General features: G+C 51.8%; 1 protein-coding gene across 1 annotated transcript; it reads left to right on the top strand.

Annotated features, from left to right (window-relative positions):
• The first annotated feature begins 886 nt into the window (after nt 1-886).
• GPR156 (G protein-coupled receptor 156) lies at nt 887-20079 on the top strand. The gene is made up of 11 exons (XM_051611826.1): nt 887-1015; nt 1740-1887; nt 2002-2148; nt 4783-4919; nt 7339-7474; nt 8092-8202; nt 11670-11795; nt 12345-12440; nt 15265-15501; nt 17215-17373; nt 17992-20079. Exons 3-11 carry the CDS (start codon nt 2044-2046, stop codon nt 19177-19179), a joined length of 2295 nt encoding a protein of 764 aa, XP_051467786.1. The 5' UTR covers nt 887-1015; nt 1740-1887; nt 2002-2043; the 3' UTR covers nt 19180-20079.
• Nucleotides 20080-20202: the final 123 nt, after the last annotated feature.

Here is a 20202-nt window from a genome sequence, read left to right as displayed (position 1 = left end):
AGCCCCTCCACACACTGTCTCATTTACTGGAACCGTATAATGGTTTGGGTTGGAAGGGGCCTTAAAAATCATCTAGTTTTAACTCCCCTGCCACAAGCAGGGACACCTCCCACTAGACCAGGCTGCTCCAAGCCCCAGCCAGCCTGGCCTTGAACACTTCCAGGGAGGGGGCATCCACACTTTCCCTGGGCAACCTGTTCATCATCCCTGAACCATTCACCTGGAGCCTGTCTCCTCCTCTCCACTGTCCTTCTGCTGTTGTTGCAGCACCTGACATTTGATGCAGCAGCTGGATATCTCCTGCAGGCATACCCCTTGTCCAATTGCTCCGCCTGAGTGATGAAGGGCATGGAAACCTCCAGAGGGTGGTCCTGCTGTGGAGGAAATGCCACCATGGTTTGCTACAAGCTAGAGAAAGACTGAGGTTTGATGGAGGTGGCTTGCACCAGTGCACTTGAAAAAAGCCTTGATCCTACATACGCAAATTCCTAAGTCTGGGTAACATGACAATTGTGTGCGTAGGACGCAGTGAGCCGGTCTTGTGCTGGGGTCAGTCCTGCTGTAGACAGGATGGTGCCCAGGCCCATGGTACACTGGGGCTTCCACCAGCAAGAGAGTTGCAGTTTTCACTTCAGAGGTTACTCCACTAGCTTAGGAAGAGTGTCCTGCTGACCCTGATGTTTTTCAAGCTGGTACTTGTAAGCAACTTTGCTAAAGCTGAAAATCAGTTTACATGAGCTGAAAAATACACATGTAGCTTTTCTGGCATTTTAATCCTGATTATCCCCTGTGAAGAACAGCGAGTTTCAGACCAGGTCCTGCTGACTGTGCTTTGTTTTAATTTACTCTTTCTGTGCTCATGTAATGACAGGAGGTTTTGCAAAGAAAGGACCTGTGAGGGCAGGGGACCAAAGTGCTGGGAGAAGTGGCAGGGAAGGACGGAGCACCAGCGTGGCACAGGGTGCGAGCATGGGGGATGCTCAGCTGAGGAGGAGCCTTGAGGAGCACGATACAGGTAGTATTTTTTCCCTCGCACCTGTGATTAGGAGCAAACGGGGTGAGCTGTGGTGCTTCCTCCCCAGCTGCTAACGACGGGAGAGTTGCTTACGGTCGTGCGCTGGAAGCTAATTAAAACCGGTGACAATGGTAATTGAGTAAGGATGCTTGAGGATAACTATGACCTCATGTCTAAAATGGTAATGAGGCCTATTAAAATCCCCACTAAAAAGAGAAAAGAAGGAGGGAACAGAGGCAAAGGTGGTGCAAGGGGAGCCGGTGCAGACAGGCACAATACCTGGCAGCCAGAGCCCTGGGAGGGATGAGGAGCATGGAGGTGCTGGGCTTTGAAATCTCCTTAATAAACAGCCCACTCCTCAGCTCGCCTGGGTGCTACTCTGGCCAAGCCAGCCAGAACATTTTAGTACGTGCGTCACTCAAGTGTGTTCCTTCCTTGCTCACCCAGGATGGGGTGAAGGTCCCATTAAGCGATGGCAACATTTGTTGTTGTTTGTTGTTGTCTTCACTTTGCTGGAAGAAGGGACCATGCCAGGAAACTGGCAGCAGCTGTTGGTATGGGGGGGGGAGGGGTCCTGCGAAGATACGCCCTGAAATTGAACCATTGCAGGAAAAGGTGTTGGCAGAGGGAAGTTGTGGCAAGCTTGGGGAGACCTGGTTTTGTCTCTGCAACTGGGGCGTCGGAGCTGGGGGCCAGCGTCACCTTGGTGTGTGTTGGTCTGCAGGGTGCCGTAGCTGGGCTTGGGATGCCACTGTGCTCTGCTGAGACCTGCACCCCGTGCTGACTTGCCTCACCACAGAAGACACCCTGAGGGACACTGGGAGGTGGGTGCTCCCCTGTTCTGTCCCTGGATGTGCACCACATCGCTTTGGGTAAGCTCAGCCCCAGGCTGCTGGACCCCTCCCCTGTGCTCTGCTGGTGGGGGCAGATATGGGATATGCCAAAGGCTTTTTTCTCGCTGGAGAAAGCCGACCCTTGTCCTTCAGGCAGGGGTGAAGGTACTGCTGGATGACGGCTGAGGATGTGCTATGGAGCTGGGATTCAACTGCTCTGAGCTCTGCGATGGCAGCTCCAGTTTCGGCAGCCAGGCGCAGCAGCAGCGGGCGCTGCAGGAGCTCTGCACCCTCGCTGTGGTACGTACCGAGCTGGGGGGGCACTCTGGGGCGTGAGGTTTGCTCCCCAGAAGTGGAGGGATGGAGAGGGGGGGCACAGGGGTGCAGCTGCCAAGCAATCCCAGTCCAGCAAGAGCCTGGGCACTATCAACTCCTGAAATGGGCTCCAAGACAAGCCCAGCCCAGATGCCACCCAGCAGTCAGGCAGAAGGTGAGGAAGCAGCCACGACAGCCAAGTGGTGTCAAGCAGCCTTCCCGTGTGTCGGCCAGCGTGACAGCCATTAAGGAGTGGCCTGGGATAGCCTCTTCTGCCCTTGACCTTACCCATCCCCTGGAACTTCAGAGTGCTTTTTGAATATGAATAGAGCCAGATTTAATTAAAAGTCACCATCTGTAATAAATGGTACCTCCCCCCCCCGACCACTAAGCCAGTGGAAATGACACCGGGGTGCACTTAGTTGCAGTTAGCTTCACTTGAGGCTGCTGGATGGATCAGCGAGGCTTGGCCTGCTTGGCTCTCCACCATGTCCTGCACGACCACAGGCCTTTAATTAGAAGACCATGAGCTGTTTGGCTCCTCCGACTCTGGCAGCTGTGTCACAATTAATGTTCCCCCTGCTAGGGCCAAGATTTACTCCACTCAGCAGCAAATGGAATGCTCCATCAACTTCAAGTATCATCAATATCCAGGGAAACGGGGGGGGGGGGGGGGGGGGGGGGTGTGTGGTGAGGGAATGTGTGTTTGGAAAGGAAAAGAGGGGCCACAGGGGTATTTCTGATCACTGGATGGTTGCTGGGAAGAGGGTGCAGTAACCCTTTTGGCAGCAGTCAAAGGTGGAAAGATGCTGCTGGTGGGTGCAGCTGGGAGTCAAGTGTGGGAGCCCCAGGATGCTGAATCCACCCTGGTCACTTTACTGGCAAAAGCCAGGTATTACCCTCAGGCTTGACCAGGCAGGATGCAGAAACAGGCTGGCATTGCAGCCTCAGCCCAGCTCCACCAGCCCCTCTGAGCTCCAGATAGGTGGAAAGATAGCCCTGATTTGTGCCAAACGATGGGGTTTTTTTCACAGCAAGTCCTGGTGTAAGGAGAGGGGGGCTGACCTGGCTGGCCATCTCCACTGTCTGCTGCGGTCTTTGTATCTCAGAGAGCCAGAAGACCTCACCTGGGGTTAGGGAGAGGGAAGAGGAGGTGGGAAGCATCTGTAGGAGGAAGATTAATATCTCCCAAGAGTTGCCTCCAGCCTGCTGGAAAGCAGGGCTGAGCTGTGCATGCAGCTGTATCCTGGAATAATGCAGCAGCATCAGCTCTTGGCTGGTTCTCTCTTCCAGCCAGGGGTTTGCCTTACCCAGCAGCCCTGTGGCCAGTGAGGCACCAGCATGGGAGCTGCCAGGAGCCCCCAGATCAGCTGTGCTGGCATGTTGGTGACACATCTTTGTTTTAAGAGTTACATCTTGGCTTTAATTCCCCAAGCTGTGCCTCAGTGTTTTGTTCATCTGGAGGAGTTAGAGCCCACCTGGGGAAGAGGGAGCGGAGCCATCAACTCAAAAGGGCTGCCTTCCTCCTCCCTGCAGATTTATTTCTAGCAAGGCTGGAAGCAAAAAGCAGCTCAGACCTTGAAGGAAGAACTGGGACTCTGGAGCAGTGGCAGCTGTCAGGAAGATAAGTCTTCTGCTGTAGAAATTGTGTGCAGGTGAACTGGAATACCTGAGAAAGGACCTTTTTTCATTAAAAAAGTATTTATCAGTAACATGCACACATGGTATATGTGAATGAAGCTCCACATGTCCACCCCGGTAAAAGCGCTGGGGTATTTTACATCTGCAATGGAAATAGGTTTCTTGTTTCATGTAGGATCATTTCATCCACCCTGTGTTAATGAGGTAGCAGAGAATATTTTTAAATGCTGATTTAAAACCATAAAGTCACTTGTGTGCAAGGAGAGAAGTCCCTCCATGATACTCACTTGGGAGTGTCCCTCAAAAGCCAGTTCTCAGCTGCTGTGTACCCAGGACCAAGTTAGTTTCCAGCTGGCTGGGTGACGGGTGGAGCCCAGCTTGGTGTGTGGCTGTGTAAGGCGTCTGAAAAACGCTGTCCCACTCCCTTTTCTGTGTCTTCTGCACTGACTGGCAGCTCTGCTGCTGGCTCCCAGTCACGTCAAGCAGCTGGTTGGTATCTGCTGCATCTGTGGGTAAGGGTGGGAGGGGATCACCAAGCATGTCCTACCCAACTTGTCAAAGAAGTGTGCTGCAATCTAGGGTACCATCAGGTCTTTCTCCAAAGGCTTTTTTTTCCAGAGGAGGACAGTGAGGAACTGTCACCCATTTTTCCCTCTCCCACAACCAAGGCTGCCTGAGGTTTGTGAGTCACTTGTATGGCTTAATTAAGCATTTGGCTTCTTGGCCATAAGAAGAGGGCTCCTGGACTGCCCTCTCCTCCTGCACGCTCAGCAAGTGGCAGAGTGTGTCCTGTCTACACACACATCTTGCTGGCCCTGCCTGCATGTCTTGGTCTGGTGCCGAGGTGTCTGCTCACGAGGAGTGGTTAGGGATATGTGGTTTCTGGCTGAGCAGGAGCGATCATGCCAGAGCAGGGACCTCATTTGGTGGGAGCTCCTGATACATCTTCTTCCTCCTCACTACTTTTACCTCCCACAGACATCTTCTGACCGCAGTGGTAAGAGCTCCCCATCCTTCTCTGCTGCTCTCCTGGGAGTTGTGTGGACATTTGTGACTGGTGGAGTCCTGCTAGCACTCTTCTTTCTTGTCTTCACTATTCGCTTCAGGAAAAACAGGTAAGGGCTTCCCTTTTCTGTCGTGAGAGCTGCCCTGATCTGGAGCAGTGGGGTTTGCCTCCTTCAGGGCCAGGCTCTGAGCTGATGGCCAGCTAAAGGTGGTCAGGAGGGTACAAGCCTGAAGGGACAGCATGGGAAAGCCATGGCAGTGCTGGGGATATTGCAGCCTTCTCCATTGTACCCAGTGTTGATCCCTGGTGGACACAGTCCTGCTTGGACTGCTTGCTTCCTCCCCAAGTCAAGGAGCTGTGAACAAGACAGAGCATGGATGCCCTCCAGTGTGATAGAACCAGCAGTGCATGGTCTCATTCCAAAGGTGCTACTCAATAAAACTATCAGCAGAGGTGAGCAGAAAGAGAGCTCATCTCCTCCTCCACTCCATAATCTTGAGAGCATCACTTTATGCAGCATAGCTCCAGATCATGGCTTTGAGCAGCATAGCTGCATGAGCAAAGCCACCATGCTCTCCACAACACTCACATCATCCTTCCTGCTGTTAGACCACTCATATTTTGAAGATACTGCTAACTTTTTTTGATCTTGGTGGTTGTCCATATTGGTAGGGAATGTGATCTACATCAACAGGAGAAACTGGTAGTGAAGTGCAGGCTTTCCTTGGTGTCCTCCTCCTCTGAATGCAGCACAAATGAAGCAGAAGGCTCAGGGATTCCTCAGAGGTCAGACTGTCTCAGGCAGCACTGAGCCTGAAAGCTCACTTTCTTAGCCTTTCTCAGCAATCCTGGATGTCTCACCTGCCTCCTTGCCACCTTCTCCTCAGCTTCATTGGTCTCTTGGTCCCTCAGCTGCTTCCTCAGTAGTGACACATCCCTCTTGCAAGCTTTGCCTGGCAAAGCCTTTGTGCTCCATGTGCTGCTGTTTTGCAGAGAGGAGCGTTTGTACACAGCCTGTGCTGCTGCTGTTCCAGTGGTCTGGTTGTGTTAAGGAGCATAAAGCTTCTTATAACCAGCGTGTAGGCAGGAAGACCCTGCTCATGAGGGTTTGTCTTGGGCCCTGCTGAGGTACAGTAGCTGCATGACCTATGTCCTGGTCTCAATCAATTTACTGGAGTGGTAGTGAGTTCAGTGGCCACCTTAATTGATCACCAAATTATTTAGGCCCCTGAAGATATTCTCAGAGCGAAGCTGTAATGAGTGTGAGTTATTGGCACTGCAGCAAATAAATATGGGTCTGCCTCCCAAAGCTGGGAGGGCAAAGGAGACCTTTTTCAGCGTGCACCTGAGAGGGTGAGCTGACTAACACCTTCCCCCATGGGCTGAGGCATGGGGAGGAAGGCAGGCAGGGAGCTGGGTTGAAGCCCAGACTCTGCATTGCTTCAGGGGCAGCAAGAAGGAGGAAGGAGCTCAAGGGTAGGAAATGCAATGACTTAGCAGCAGATCGAAGGGTTGGAGCTACGCAGGCGGATGGTTGGAGCTACGCAGGGGGTTGGTAGGAGCTACAGCTTTCACTTGATGGGCACGCTGGAGAAGGGTGACAGGTCGGAAGCGATCAGTGGGTTGATTCACCCCTCCCTGAATACAGTTACCAGTTTATGAGTGATGGGGTGAAATAACAGAAGGGAAGCTGTAACCTGAACACTGTTGGCAGCTTCCTGCAGTCCAGGCAGTGCTGAGGGTGGAAGTGTCTCCTCAAAGGAAGGAGCAGGGGGAAGAGCCTGTTCCTGGAGGTATTTATAGCTGCCCTACCCAAAGCTTACTGCTGGGGACAATCACCCTGGGCCATGTTGGTGAGGTTTTCCACTTTTGCCCCTTTACAGCAGAGGGCAGTGAAGGAAGATGTTGGCCTTCAACCCAGGGGGCTGAGCTGGGCCCTGTGCTGTGTTACACCTCTGCACTGCTGCGGGGACACACGGCATGGCACCTGCTGGCAGTGCCAGAGCAACTTTATGTGCCTGACACGGGCATTGGTAGTAGCAGAGACAGACAGCTGTGGTGGCCCTTTCTGCCTCGCCACCAAAACCCCACGGCTTGCCACAGTTTTGTCCATAAAGACACTAGTTGAAGCTGCCTCAGGGATGCTTTTCTGTGCCACAGATACCTTGCAAGGGGTAAAGGTGCTGTGATGTAAGCCTGGTACCCATGTGTTTTGGGAAGAAAGGATCTTGAGGGATCTTGCTGTCCTACAGGATTGTCGGGGTAGGGCAAACTTAATACTTTTAAGGATAGAAAAGTAGTTCAGCAATACAGGGAAGTGGGTGGTGTAAGCACCAGGGAGCAATGGCTGAGCTTTTGAAGGAGCTGTGAACAGCAGGAACTGGGGGTGGGGGAGAGGGGTCACAGGGCAGTGTCTCAGCAACCCTTATGTCCACCAACATCCCTGTAAGGGGCCCCAACTTGCCCCTGTGCTGCCAGGTCATGATGGTCAGTAACTGTCACAGTCTTCCCTGCTTTGTTTCCTGGAGGATCGTAAAGATGTCCAGCCCCAATCTGAACATTGTGACCCTGCTGGGCAGTGGCTTGACTTACGCTAGTGCATACCTCTTTGGGATTCAGGAGCAGAGCCTGCCCTCTGGAGACTCGGTGGAAAAGCTTATTCAAGTGAGTGTGGGGTGGGGGGGGGGGCAGTTTCTGGGACAGGTGCCTGCACACGCAGACATGTGCATGTACACACGTGCACAGGTGCTGCGAGGCTGTAGGCGAGTTTTTTAGCTGCAAAGCAAATTTTCATCCAAATGCCAACCTGTGTGATGAAGCCCTGTGTCCTGTTCAGGAGCAACTACCCTGCAAGACCCGGGGGGTGGGAGGTGGACAATGACACAACTGGGCACAGAGGCAGGAGGAGGAGTGGGATGTGGGAGACAGCACACCCTGCTGTCCTGCTCAATTGCTGGACTGAGGGTAATTAACAGAGGTACCAGCAAGTGATTTATTGGTGCTGAGCCCCTCCATGCCCCTGCTGCTCACAAGCTGCATGGATGCCCCTTCCTGCTCCTCCGATGAGAGCCTCTTGAGGAGAGGAGGAAAAGACAGGCAGCAGGCATTCCTGTTAATTTATGTTGCCCTGCAGCCAGCTTTCTAGTATCTGATATAACCCTCCAGAAGACTGTAGGCACATTCCCACGCATCTTTATTGTATCCCTGGCTGGGCATGGGGTGTCCCTGTGAGCCCCATGGCTGCCCCTTCAGCCTCCTTGCTCTGCCCTCTCCCCCAGCAGGTGCGGCTCTGCTTGCTGTGCGTGGGGACCTCCCTGGTGTTTGGCCCCATCCTGGGGAAAAGCTGGAGGCTGTACAAGGTGTTCACCCAGAGAGTGCCAGACAAGCGGGTGGTGAGTACCTAGCAAATTCCCCAAGGGGTACAAACACCAGCAAGTCCCAAACTCTTGCAGGATGGCAGATAAAATGGTCACATGACAGGGAAGGGTGCCATAATCATAGGTCTAGTTTCACACCTAAACAGGCATCTGTTCTTCATTTATTCCTGCACAATGAGACAGGAGCTTTTCTGTTCTGCAGGCAAGCAGATGCCCTGCGAGGCTGCCTGTTCCTGATGGAGTCCCAGCTCCATCACTGAGTGAGGCCTTGTTCTCATTTTACATTGGCCACATACCTTCCTTATACTGCATGCCAGTGTGTATGTCTAGGTCTGGGCTGAGTACTTTTGTGGGGTGAAATAACCTAGGTATTCTTAAGGGCACTCAGATGCATCTGATCTCCTCCTGAAGGGATGGGACTCCTCTGCAGCACTGAAGGAAGGGGATACAGCAGCTGGGAGGAAAATGGGAGCCACCTATAAAAATTAGTGCATGTAATGCTGCAGTTGCAGTTTTCAGCATCTGCTTTCCAACAGCAAAAAAAGTAGATCCCAAAAGAAAAGTGAGAGACAAGAGGGTTTGTAGAGGAACAAGCAAGTACTCCCATTCATGAGGCACTGGGCTCCATGTTAAATTTGCACTGCTGGGGAGATTTTATACCTGGCTCCAAGCCCAAATTAAATCTCCTAAAAGTTTGGAAGATGAAGACAAAGATACTGTGGCCAACTTGGATGCAGGTGAGCTGCTTAACTCTGCTCTGGAGGTATTAAGATGAACACATCTCTTGGAAGAAACTACTGACCTGGTAGAGAGAAAGAGAGACCTGGGCAACAGAGGTTATTGTTGTCCATTTGCTTACCATGTTGTCCATGGTAATCATAGAATCATAGGGGTTGGAAGGGACCTCAAAAGATCATCCAGTCCAACCCCCCCGCCAGAGCAGGGTCACCTAGAGTGCATCACACAGGAAGGCATCCAGGCGGGTTTTGAATGTCTCCAGAGAAGGAGACTCCACATCCTCTCTGGGCAGCCTGTTCCAGTGCTCTGTCACTCTCACAGTAAAAAATTTTTTTCTGATATTCACCTTAAACCTCCTATGCTCCAATTTGTATCCATTACTCCTTGTCCTATCACTGGTCATCACTGAAAAAAGCTTAACTCCATCTTCTTGACACTCACCCTTTACGTATTTGTAAACATTGATGAGATCACCCCTCAGTCTCCTTTTCTCCAAACTAAAGAGACCCAGCTCCCTCAGCCTTTCCTCATAAGGGAGATGTTCCACTCCCTTAATCATCTTTGTGGCTCTGCGCTGGACTCTTTCAAGCACTTCCCTGTCCTTCTTGAACTGAGGGGCCCAGAACTGGACACAATACTCCAGATGCGGCCTCACCAATGCAGAATAGAGGGGGAGGAGAACCTCTCTTGACCTACTAACCACACCCTTTCTAATACACCCCAGGATGCCATTGGCCTTCTTAGCCACAAGGGCACATTGCTGACTCATGGTCATCCTCCTGTCTACCAGGACCCCCAGATCCCTTTCTCCTACACTGCTCTCCAGCAGGTCAGCCCCCAACCTGTACTGGTGCATGACATTTTTCTTCCCCAAATGCAAAACTCTACACTTGCCCTTGTTAAACTTCATCAGGTTTTTCCCCGCCCAAGTCTCCAGCCTGTCTAAGTCTCTCTGAATGGCAGCACAGCCTTCTGGTGTGTTAGCCACTCCTCCCAGCTTTGTGTCATCAGCAAACTTGCTGAGGGTACATTCTGTACCCTCATCCAGGTCGTTGATGAAGATGAACAACACCGGTCCCAGTACCGACCCCTGAGGGACTCCACTAGTCACAGGCCTCCAACTAGATTCTGCCCCATTGACTACAACTCTCTGACTTCTTCCTTTCAACCAGTTCTTGATCCACCTCACTGCCTGATCATCAAACCCATACTTGATCAACTTATCTACAAGGATGCTGTGGGAGACCGTGTCAGATGCTTTACTGAAATCAAGATAGACCACATCCACCGCTCTACCATCATCTATCCACCTAGTAATTTCCTCATAGAAGGCTATGAGGTTAGTCAAACATGACTTACCCTTGGTAAAACCATGTTGACTGCTCTTGATGACCCCCATCTCCTTGATATGTCTAGAGATAGTGCCAAGAACAAGTTGTTCCATTACCTTTCCAGGGACGGAGGTGAGGCTGACCGGTCTATAGTTACCCGGGTCCTCCTTCTTGCCCTTCTTGTAGACTGGAGTGACATTTGCTATCCTCCAGTCCTCAGGCACCTCTCCTGTTACCCACGACTTGCCAAAGATGATGGAGAGTGGCCTAGCAATCACCTCCGCCAGCTCCCTCAGCACCCTTGGATGCATTTCATCTGGACCCATTGATTTATGGATGTCCAGATTACGCAACTGATCCCTAACCCAATCCTCATCTACCTGGGCAAACTCCTCCTTTATCTTGACTTCTACTGGGGCTATATGAAACTGGGGCTCATGGGGAAAGCCTGCAGGAGTAAAGACAGAGGCAAAGAAGGCATTCAGCACCTCTGCCTTCTTTAAATCCTCTGTCACCAGGGCACCCACCTCATTCAGCAGTGGGCGTATATTGCCTCTGGTATTAGTTTTGTTGGCTATGTATTTGAAAAAGCCCTTTCTATTGTCCTTAACCCGACTCGCAAGGTTAAGTTCCAAGGAGGCCTTAGCTTTCCTAGTTGCCTCCCTACATTCTCTGACAACAGACCTATATTCCTCCCAAGTAACCAGCCCCTCCTTCCATGATCTATAGATTTTCCTTTTCCACTTAAGTTTGCCCAGCAGTTCCTTTTTTAACCATGCTGGTCTCCTAGCTCCCTTACTAGATTTTCTACCCATTAGGACACACTGATCCTGTGCTTGCAAGAAGTGGTCCTTGAATGTTGACCAGCTATCTTGAGCCCCTTTACCTTCTAGCACTCTGTCCCATGGGACTTCCCTTAACAATTGATTGAGGAGGCCGAAGTTTGCTCTGTGGAAGTCCAGGGTTCTGGTCCTGCTGGGTATTCTGTTCCTCCCACACAGGATCCTGAACTCCACCATCTCGTGGTCACTGCAGCCAAGGCTGCCATTGACCACCACTGCTTCAACAAGGCCCTCCTTGTTGGTGAGCACAAGATCCAGCAGCGCTCCTCTTCTAGTCGGCTTATCCACCATTTGCATTAAGAAGTTGTCATCAATGCACTGGAGGAACCTCCTAGACTGTGAAAGGCTGGCTGTGTAAGTCTTCCAGCAGATATCGGGGTAGTTAAAATCTCCCATGAGGACCAAGGACTGTAATTGTGAGGCTGCTTTCAGCTGCCTGTAGAAAGCCTCATCAACTTCCTCATCTTGATCAGGAGGTCTGTAGTAGACCCCCACAACTGTATCACCCATACCACCCTGCCCTTTAATTCTTACCCACAGACTTTAATGCTTGCTTCTTATGTGTTTGCAGATTATCAAGGACCTCCAGTTGCTGGCGATGGTGGCAGCACTGGTGCTGGCAGACACTGTGTTACTCTTAACATGGGCATTCTCTGATCCAGTCCAGTGTTTCCGAAGCCTCAGCGTCTCACTGCGGGTAAAGGGATGAGAAGGGGTGGTGAAGGGTTGTGCCATGTCCTGTCTGATCTCTGTGGACAAAGTTGGCGGGTGTTCAGTTGTTCTGAAGTGCTGTTTAAAGAAATAGAAATAAAAACAAACCAGAAAACTTTCTGGTCGCTTTGGATTGGGTTTATGCCTAGCCTATTAAAGACATGAGGTTCCACTGCCAAATTTCCAGGTCTATGCACCCAAACTTGGCAAGGAAGAGCTGGTTGCAGGGTTTTGGTTTGCCAAGCAGTGGAGTCTGGTAGATGACCTTGACCAGCCTGTGCAGGTCACCTGGGTGACACAGGAAGGGCCCGTGGCATCTGCAGGTACTTTAGAGAAAAGTTTAACCGGCCCTGTTGGCAGTGGAGTGCCAAAGTCTTCCTTGCTTTAACCCTCAGCCCCTGGCAGCACCAGTTTTGGCCTTTCCTTTCAGGAATTTGCAGAGGAGACCAGCTCTAATACATAGACCTGTCTGCCCACTGGTCTGTGCCTGCTCCCAGGCAGCAGCCTTCACTTCTGCCTTCCCCTTGCCTCCTAGGCGACAGAGAAAGGCATGACCTGCTCAGTGAACCGCGTGCAGTCCTGTGCATCTCTTTATTCCGATCTTTGGCTCGTTCTCATTTTAGGGTTTAAGGTACGTAACCTCTTTATAGATTCTTGCCTTCGATCTTGCCTTCTCCCAGTCTCCCAGCCTAAACTGTTTAGCAGCATTTCTCTCCCGAGCTACATGCCTGTGGCAGATTCCAGCTACTCCTGTTCATCTTGAAAGCACTCCCATCTCCAGTCCTTCCTATCTTGATATTTTTCTTGCATTCCCATGTAAAAGCCTTCTTAGACACTTTCTGCCTGCCTCAGCATCTCTTTTTACATACACTGTGCACATAAAGTCTCTCTAGTCCTCTCCCTGCAACCTGCTGTGCCTTGTCTACCTCCCTTCTTACAACTTGTGTCTTACTGTTTTCTAAAGCACGTTTTTTCCAGAAAGCCTCAGGTGACCATCCACCACAGTGATGCACTTTGCAACTCAGCCTCTGAGTCCTCTGACTCCAAATCAAGGAGGTGCCGCTGACAAGTGCTTGGTGCCTACATTTACAGGATGTGTATCTGCTTAATTATACCACTGCGTTGCACTTTCACTGGCCTAGCTTCACACGTGGCTGTTCTTATTCCAGCGAAGTTAGTTATACTGATGTAACTATGTATGTATAATTATTGCTGTAATTATCTGTGGTCTCATGTGTCTCTGGGTTGGCGGAGGCTGGACGTATTTCAGAAAGCTGATGTTGATGAAGCTTGTGAGATCACAGCCTTACTTTGGGAATGGCTCCATCTCTGCGTGCAGGACAGGCAGTCCCTTTCTGACTCACTGCAATGTGATACTCATTGACCATCTACCCAAAATCATAGGAAAAATAGCAGGGAGAGACCTCACAACACTGCCAAGTCCTTCTCCCCCTTGCACTTCATTTTAAAGACATTAGTCTAGCCTGTCCTTAAAAGACCTTTGGTGCTAGGGACTGCAGGCATTCCCTGGGCTTTCAGTGGTGTGTTTCCACCTCTGGTTTTGTCTGCAGTTTGTAATCCTTTTGCTTATAGCTCCTGCAAACTGCTTTCTGGAGTAAAACATCCCCATTCCCATTGCCAGGTACTCTTTGTTAGGGTTGCGTTGAACCTGACCCAGATCCTGTCTACCTACTAGAGGGTCGTGGAGTTATTTCTTTAGTGGCTTTTCTGGGGCTAATCTGGATTTACACTAATGTGAGAGCACACTCTCTCTGTGCACGTAGCACTTCTTATCTTCCGCGGCATTAATGTGCTCAGCCCTTTGTGAAGCCGCTCAGTGTATTATCCTGGTTTTACTGGCACAGAGCAATGAGCAGAAATTGCTTGCCAAGGACATGCCTGAAATTAGGAGCAAAGTCCTCCACTGAAGATTAAAACAAAAAAAGAAACCAGCAAACAAAAAACTTAGTCCTGTACTTACCGAAAATTTATCTTTTTAGTAATATAATACTGAAATATTCAGTATTAAAATACTGAAAATAAACTTACTAGTTTACCAGACACTAGTGCTATTGTCTGTGTCCCAGATAGAGTAGATGAATTTTAATAAAGTGAAAGGGACTTTGGTGCTGTTTTTTTTTTCTTGTTCAGGGCTTAGGAGTTGGCTTGCGGGCAATGTATTTGGAGGTGCCCCATTATGATCCAGTACAGAACCTACAAAGCAGGGTTAGGTGTCAGTCTAGTTCCCAGTGAGGCTGCTTTCACTATTACAATACCCTCTTGAGAATTCATGGTGCTCTGAAGTTGGGAGTCTCACCAAAGACCATGGACACGAGCCTGTCTTGCCTGTAAGAATGTCCCTCCAGACCCTAACCCTGGCAGCGGCCATTGCGGTCATCAAGCAGCCACAGCATGGAGGGGTCCAAAAGGGTCTGCAGAACATGTGCATCACAGGTCACAAAACACTTACTGATGCCCTAATAATAATTTAATGTCTCATAGTAAAAGATGAACAGTTGCATTTACTGGGTAGCACAGCAATCATGTAGGAGTTGTGTTCCCAGAATTCTGAGTCCTTGCAGGAGCAGGGATTTTGTTAGATGGTATTTTGAAATAATCCTGAAGGCCCTGTGCTACAGAGCAAAAGTACTCTGTGTTTCCTGCCAGTGTGCCCTAGAGCAGGAGGGACTCAGCCTGCTAGATAGCTTAATCCTGAGTGCACTGGAAAGATGAAGGCATGGGACACTTGAGGGACAGGGCAATGAGGAAGCCTGCTCTGAAACAGCCAGCCTGCTCCGGGGAGAGGGCCTCTGTGTACAGAGCACTTTCTAGCCCCCTTCAGCCTGCTGGTCAGGCAGGAAACAGCAAAGGGAGGGAGAAGAATTGTACCTGGTAGTTTCCTGGATTTCTATTTAAAGAGGCACCCAGTATGTTGTCTTCTGTCCAGTCTAAACCTCCACTTCCTCTGCCTTGTTTGCTCCTGAATGCCCTTTTGAATCTCCTTCCTGCTCGTTTAGAAGACTGTGTTTGCTCCTTGATACCACCCCTCTGCTGCATCCCCACAGGGACCTCTGTCTCTTTATCTGTCCATCTTCTCTGCTCCTGCTCCAGGCTGCCCGAGGGAGGTTTTCACATCTTGCCTCTCCTAGCCATGCCCTGCTCTGTGGCATGCCCTGCTGACCTGACCCTCAGCTCCCTGCAGCCCTTGCCTGGGACCCCCATGGCCCACCAGCACCCTGGCTCCTGCCTGCTCTCCCCAGCCCCACTCCTGACCCATGGCAGCGTGCTGGGCGTTTGCTGCAGCACCACCACCAAGGTCTGCATTATAGATCAAAGAGCATTAATTAGGATTGTGCTGAGTGTATCTGAGCTCATCGGGCTCCGTTCGAGGTGGGGGTTGACACCATCAGGCTGTAATTTTCCACACTCTGGAAACCTCTTTTTTCTGCTTCCAGAGTATCCTCCTGCTGTATGGGACCTACTTGGCCGGTCTGACGGACAATGTCAGCTCCCCGCCAGTCAACCAGTCCTTGACGCTCATTGTTGGGGTCAACCTTGTTTTCCTGGCTGCCAGCACAGTCTGCTTAGTTCATCGTTTCTTCCGCACTTGGCACAACTTGGTGTTTGGTTTTACCTCTGGAGGCATCTTTGTGTGTACAACCACAATCAACTGCTTCATCTTCATCCCACAGGTATGTGGCCACCTCTGTCCCACCACCTGGCTGGAAACGGGCACATTTTCAGAGTTTAACAACAGCAGCTGTGTGGGTCAGACTAGTTACTTTCCTGCTTCTTTTCCCAAATGTTTGGGCTCACCCGCAGAGCTCATCCTCCAAGCCCCCAATGGCTCTGCTTCCCCCAGCAAGTTCCCTGAGTGTCCAAGGAGTGCAGGCATGCTGCAGAGCTGCTGCTCAGAACCTTCCTGGAAGAGCATGCTACGGGTGGCAGCCACACAGAGAGCATGCACATATGGCCACACCGAGGGTTTCTGGCCCTGGCAGGGATGGAGCTGGGCCCTGGCCATCCAAATGGCCTTGCCAGGCTTGGAGGCTTTGTGTCTGCTGGTGGTCCCCAGGGAAAGCTGTCCACTGTGGTGTTGGGGAAGGAAGCTGGGCTTTGCCTCGATTGAGAAGGAGGACGTGGAGATGTTTGAAGGAAGCCTTTTGTGGTGAGGCAAGGCGCTTCTGCTTCCTGTGTCCTCCAGGAGTAGTGTGGTGTGCCTGGCCATGAAGTTAGTGGGAAGAATGCTCCCATTGTTACAAGGAGAGGAAACAGTTGTTTACTCAGCGTAGTGTTTGGAGGGGTGGTTGGGTTCAAGGAAGTGAGGTGAGAAAGGGAGGAAGAGATGAAGCTGAAGAAAGAGCACATCTGTGCAAGGGAGGGCTCGAGGGATCTGACCAATGTGTATAAATACCAATGGGGGTGGAGTAGGGATGAGGGAGCCAGGCTCTTCTCAGTGATGTCCACTGACAGGGGACAATGGGCACAAACTAAAACACAGGAAATTCTATTTAAGCATCAGGTGGGTTCATTTTTTTTCTGTAATTCACTTGAGCAGGTTGCCCAGAGAGGCTGTGGAGTCTCCATCCTTGGAGATATTCAAGACACAGTCCTGGGTAGCCTGCTCCAGCTGACTTTGCAGGGTGGTTGGATTAGATTATTTCCAGAGGTCCCCTCCTACCTCTGTTGATGCAGTCCAGCTACAGAGTCCCAACCCACTAGATAAGCAGCCCTTGGGAGCAGGAGCCAAACCTCCTCTGACAAGCACCAAGTCTGCTAACAGTGCCGTGCCAAGTGCAAGGTCTCGTAGTGAGGGCGGAGGAGCTGATGAGCTGTTCTTGCACTCTGCCTGTACCATTTTTCTGCTGCAGCCTGGGGGCCTTGAACATTTTATTTAACTTACATCTTTTAATTCATCAGCTTGTTTTTCCTAATGGGTTTGCACTTCTATTGCTCATCTGAGATCAATAAGCAGCTGGAGCTTGGCTTCTAGATGAGAAAATGGATACTATGCGTTGCTAGTTTTCAGCTTGTCACCAGTGATTCGGGGATAAGGAGGCGTGCGTGACACTGTCTTTGTCTGTCAGGGAGTCAGGGAGGGGGGAGAAGAGGGAGGGGGCTCTCACAGCACGCTTAGAGGTTGCAGCACAGGCAGGCACCGACCCTCTCTGCATTAAAAGCTGGAGCCAGGGACACAGTAGGGCTCAGATGGGTGGGAGGCTCCCAGTGACACTGCAGCCCCTTGCCCAGCCGTCTCTCGCCACCCGTCTCTGCTCCTCCGTCACACCCTGCCTTTGTTTCCCCTTCTCCATCCATCCCTTTGTCTCCTTTGCGCTGGAGCTGCGCCTGCCGCCTCGGCGGGGGCTGTGCCTGCCGGGCGGGTAACACCCTCTCCTATTCCCCAGCTCAAGCAGTGGAAAGCCTTTGAAGAAGAAAGCCCAACCGTGAGCCACATGGCAAAATATTTCACCAGCCCGAGCAGGAGCTGCCGCTCAGTGTACAGCGAGGAGCAGCTCTACCAGCTGATAGGGGAGAAAAACTCCATGAAGCGGCTGCTCACTGAGGTACGGGGCTCTGCCCGCCCCCTCGGCTCTGCCAGCTTTCCTCCCCCTTTGTGCGCTGAAGGTTTGCCCAGGGCGAGAAGCCTTTCCTTACGTTCCATACTGGTATTCTTCCTCCAGCCTCTTCTCTCTGGAGGGGAAGAGCTGCTTTGTGTTGTCACATCGCTCTGCACCCCAAAGTGCAAAAATCTAGGCACGATCCAGAGGGATTAAAAAAAAAACCCAAAACAACCCTTGGAGGGAAAAAAGCAGGAGACTGTGGTTTCCACAGCTCGGTCAAACAGTTCATTTAGAGAATACAGGCTCTGTCTCAGCAAAGCCCCCAGCCTTCTGCTCTGTCACCCATGCTTAGGGGCTGGGGTGCCCCAGCTTAGAGAGCTGCCTGCCTCAGTTTTCCCCTTTCCACACCCACATCTGAGGGGCTCCAGGAGGCTTCAAGGGAGGAAGAGGTCACACACACACACAGTGCCACTCATGCTCTCACAAGCCTGCCACTGCACTGCCTCAGAGCCCCTCTCCCTGCAGAGAGGGGTAATTCATTTTCTGCCAGCCCCTGCTTCCAGGTTGGTGGCTGTTTGGTACCCTCCACCGGTGCTTGACAAGCATATTTGTTTGACACAGAAAAATGCTGTGATCGAAAGCCTGCAGGAGCAAGTAAGCAGTGCCAAGGAGAAGCTGATGAGGCTGATGTCTGCGGAGAGCGGCTGCGACCCCCACATGCCATCAGCAGCTCCCTGTGCCCGGAGCGTGGGGATGCACGGGGATGTGCCGGGGGACTGCTCCCCTCCAGAGCTGGAGCAGGATGGGTGGCAGTCTCCCCTCTTGCTGAGTGCACCACCTTCCTGCAGCAATGCTCAGGACCTCCGGAAACATGCGAGCCACGAGCCTGTTTGCCCTCAGATGCTGCTTTTTGACACAGAGGGTGGCCTTGAACGTGGCCTGAAAGACACCAGGGAGCACGGGACAACTGCAGGGCACGGGCAGCCTCTGGAACAGCTTCCCAGCCAGGACATATCAGCTGGTGTGGCCTGGGAGTTGTCCCCCAAAGTCAGCTATGTGAGCCGTGAGAAGTTGTGGGAAATCTTGCAAGAGCTGAGCCTGGATGGCAAAACCTACAGCCCAGCCTTACTGGAGGGACCCTCATGTGGCAGCCAGGGCCTCCCAGCTGAGCAGGGAGGAACATGGGGAACCCAAGGGAGCTACCCAGGCATCCACAGGTCCCTAAGCCCCTACCTGGCAAGGCGACGGCGGAGAATCCTGCTGCCCACCACCTCTACCCACTTCTCTGGACACGTGTCCCCTCGTGCCAGCCACGGGGTGAAGGAGGTGGGTGGCTGGGGCCATGGGGAGTTGGCACATATCTCCCTGGGGAGGGAAGGGGAAATGGCTGGTGGGGAGCTGGTTCAACCACCAGCACCATCTCCTCCAACCATCCCCATTTCCAGCGAGGTCTCCTTCCAGCCAGAGGGATGGCCAGGCTGGCCAGAGTCCCAAGTGGCTTCTCCATGCCTCCCACGGGAGCAGCGGCGGTGGCAGGGCACCCTGAGGGGACCCGGTGAACCCTCCCTGCGCTCTCTGTACTATTACCCGGACTCTGACTCCAGCAGCAGCAGCTCTGAGGAAATGTTTCATGGCTGCCACCGGCCCTGCTGTGAGGTTTGCTTCCAGAGCCCGCGAGGCTCCCTGGACAGCAGCAGCACGGACACAGACACAGAGCCCAGTAGCTGTGCAGTCCACCAGACAGAACACCACAGTGGGCCCCAACCCGTGGTGAATTTCAAAGAAGATCTGAAACCCACCTTTGTGTGACTGCAAGCACCTCTGCCCCAAAGGCAAGTGCCCTCCTGCCCCTGAAACACTGTGTGTTTTCAGCTATGCTAAAGCTACATGTCACTCCAAGGGATGCATCTTGTTCTAGCATCTGGGGGTAAACCTTGTCCTGGTCCAGGTTGCAGTGTCAGCCCCAGCCTGGTCAGTGGTGACTGCAGACCATGTTTGGCTGAGAGGTTGTTGGCAGGACTTGGGGGAGGTGAGGGTGGTTTTGTCTGCAGCCGTGCACCCCACAGATACCTGGCACGTCTGTATGTCTGTCCTGGTGCTGGCAGTGGAGAGACTGGAGATGAGTGCTCTGTGTGAGCCCAAACTTCTTAATCTCAGAGGGGCTTTCCCTGTGACAGCTGGGTGATCACGCCAGCAGGGAGTGTCTCAGAAACACATGGCTTCTTGCATAGAGCAGATATACAGGTGGAGGACTCCTTCCCCTGAGGATGCTGATGCTGAGCCTCCCACGAGCACCAGAAGCAGTTGCAGGCTGCATTCGCCTGGGGAGCACTGCTCCCTGGCAAAGCCAGGACCTCAGAGTGGGATGGGTGCTGCAGGCCTTCAGGTTTGGGGGTTTTTTTGGTAGCACCTGAGTGAGAAAATGGAGCCCAAAGGTGACATCCCTGGAGGTGTCTGCATATTATGTAGTTCAGTTGAGTGGTTGTTGGTGAGGCTCGGGTCAGGGCTGCAGGGAAAGAAAACCAGCAACGGCAGAAGAGAATTGGAAAAGGTTTTTCTTTAATTTTTTTTTTTTTTTTTGCCCTGTTTTCCTGGGACTTGTGCCCTTCTTTGTATGGATGATGTAGTCTGGAATGAGGTTTGTTTAAATTTATATGGTCTGTCTTTTTTATCTTAGAAATATCAAGAACAGTAAATCCAGTGTGCCTACTTTGGTTTCAGGTATTTGTAAATGCATTTTAGCCTGTCGTTGCCTCCACAGGAGACGTTCAGGATGCTGAGACCTGATGCCCAGTGCATAAAAAGGCCTCTGCAGAAAAGCTTTGTTAAAAG

This window comes from Apus apus, chromosome 1 (genome assembly GCF_020740795.1).
Source record: "Apus apus isolate bApuApu2 chromosome 1, bApuApu2.pri.cur, whole genome shotgun sequence".
Taxonomy (NCBI): domain Eukaryota; kingdom Metazoa; phylum Chordata; class Aves; order Apodiformes; family Apodidae; genus Apus; species Apus apus.
This window is presented reverse-complemented; position numbering and strand designations above follow the sequence as displayed.

Bases quoted from the DNA above. Each gene is read 5' to 3' on its own strand.
- GPR156 (XM_051611826.1), top strand. From the start codon at position 2,044: ATGGAGCTGGGATTCAACTGCTCTGAGCTCTGCGATGGCAGCTCCAGT. The intron at 4,920-7,338 runs GTAAGGGCTTCC...TGTTTCCTGGAG, and splicing joins ATTCGCTTCAGGAAAAACAG to GATCGTAAAGATGTCCAGCC. The intron at 8,203-11,669 runs GTGAGTACCTAG...ATGTGTTTGCAG, and splicing joins GAGTGCCAGACAAGCGGGTG to ATTATCAAGGACCTCCAGTT.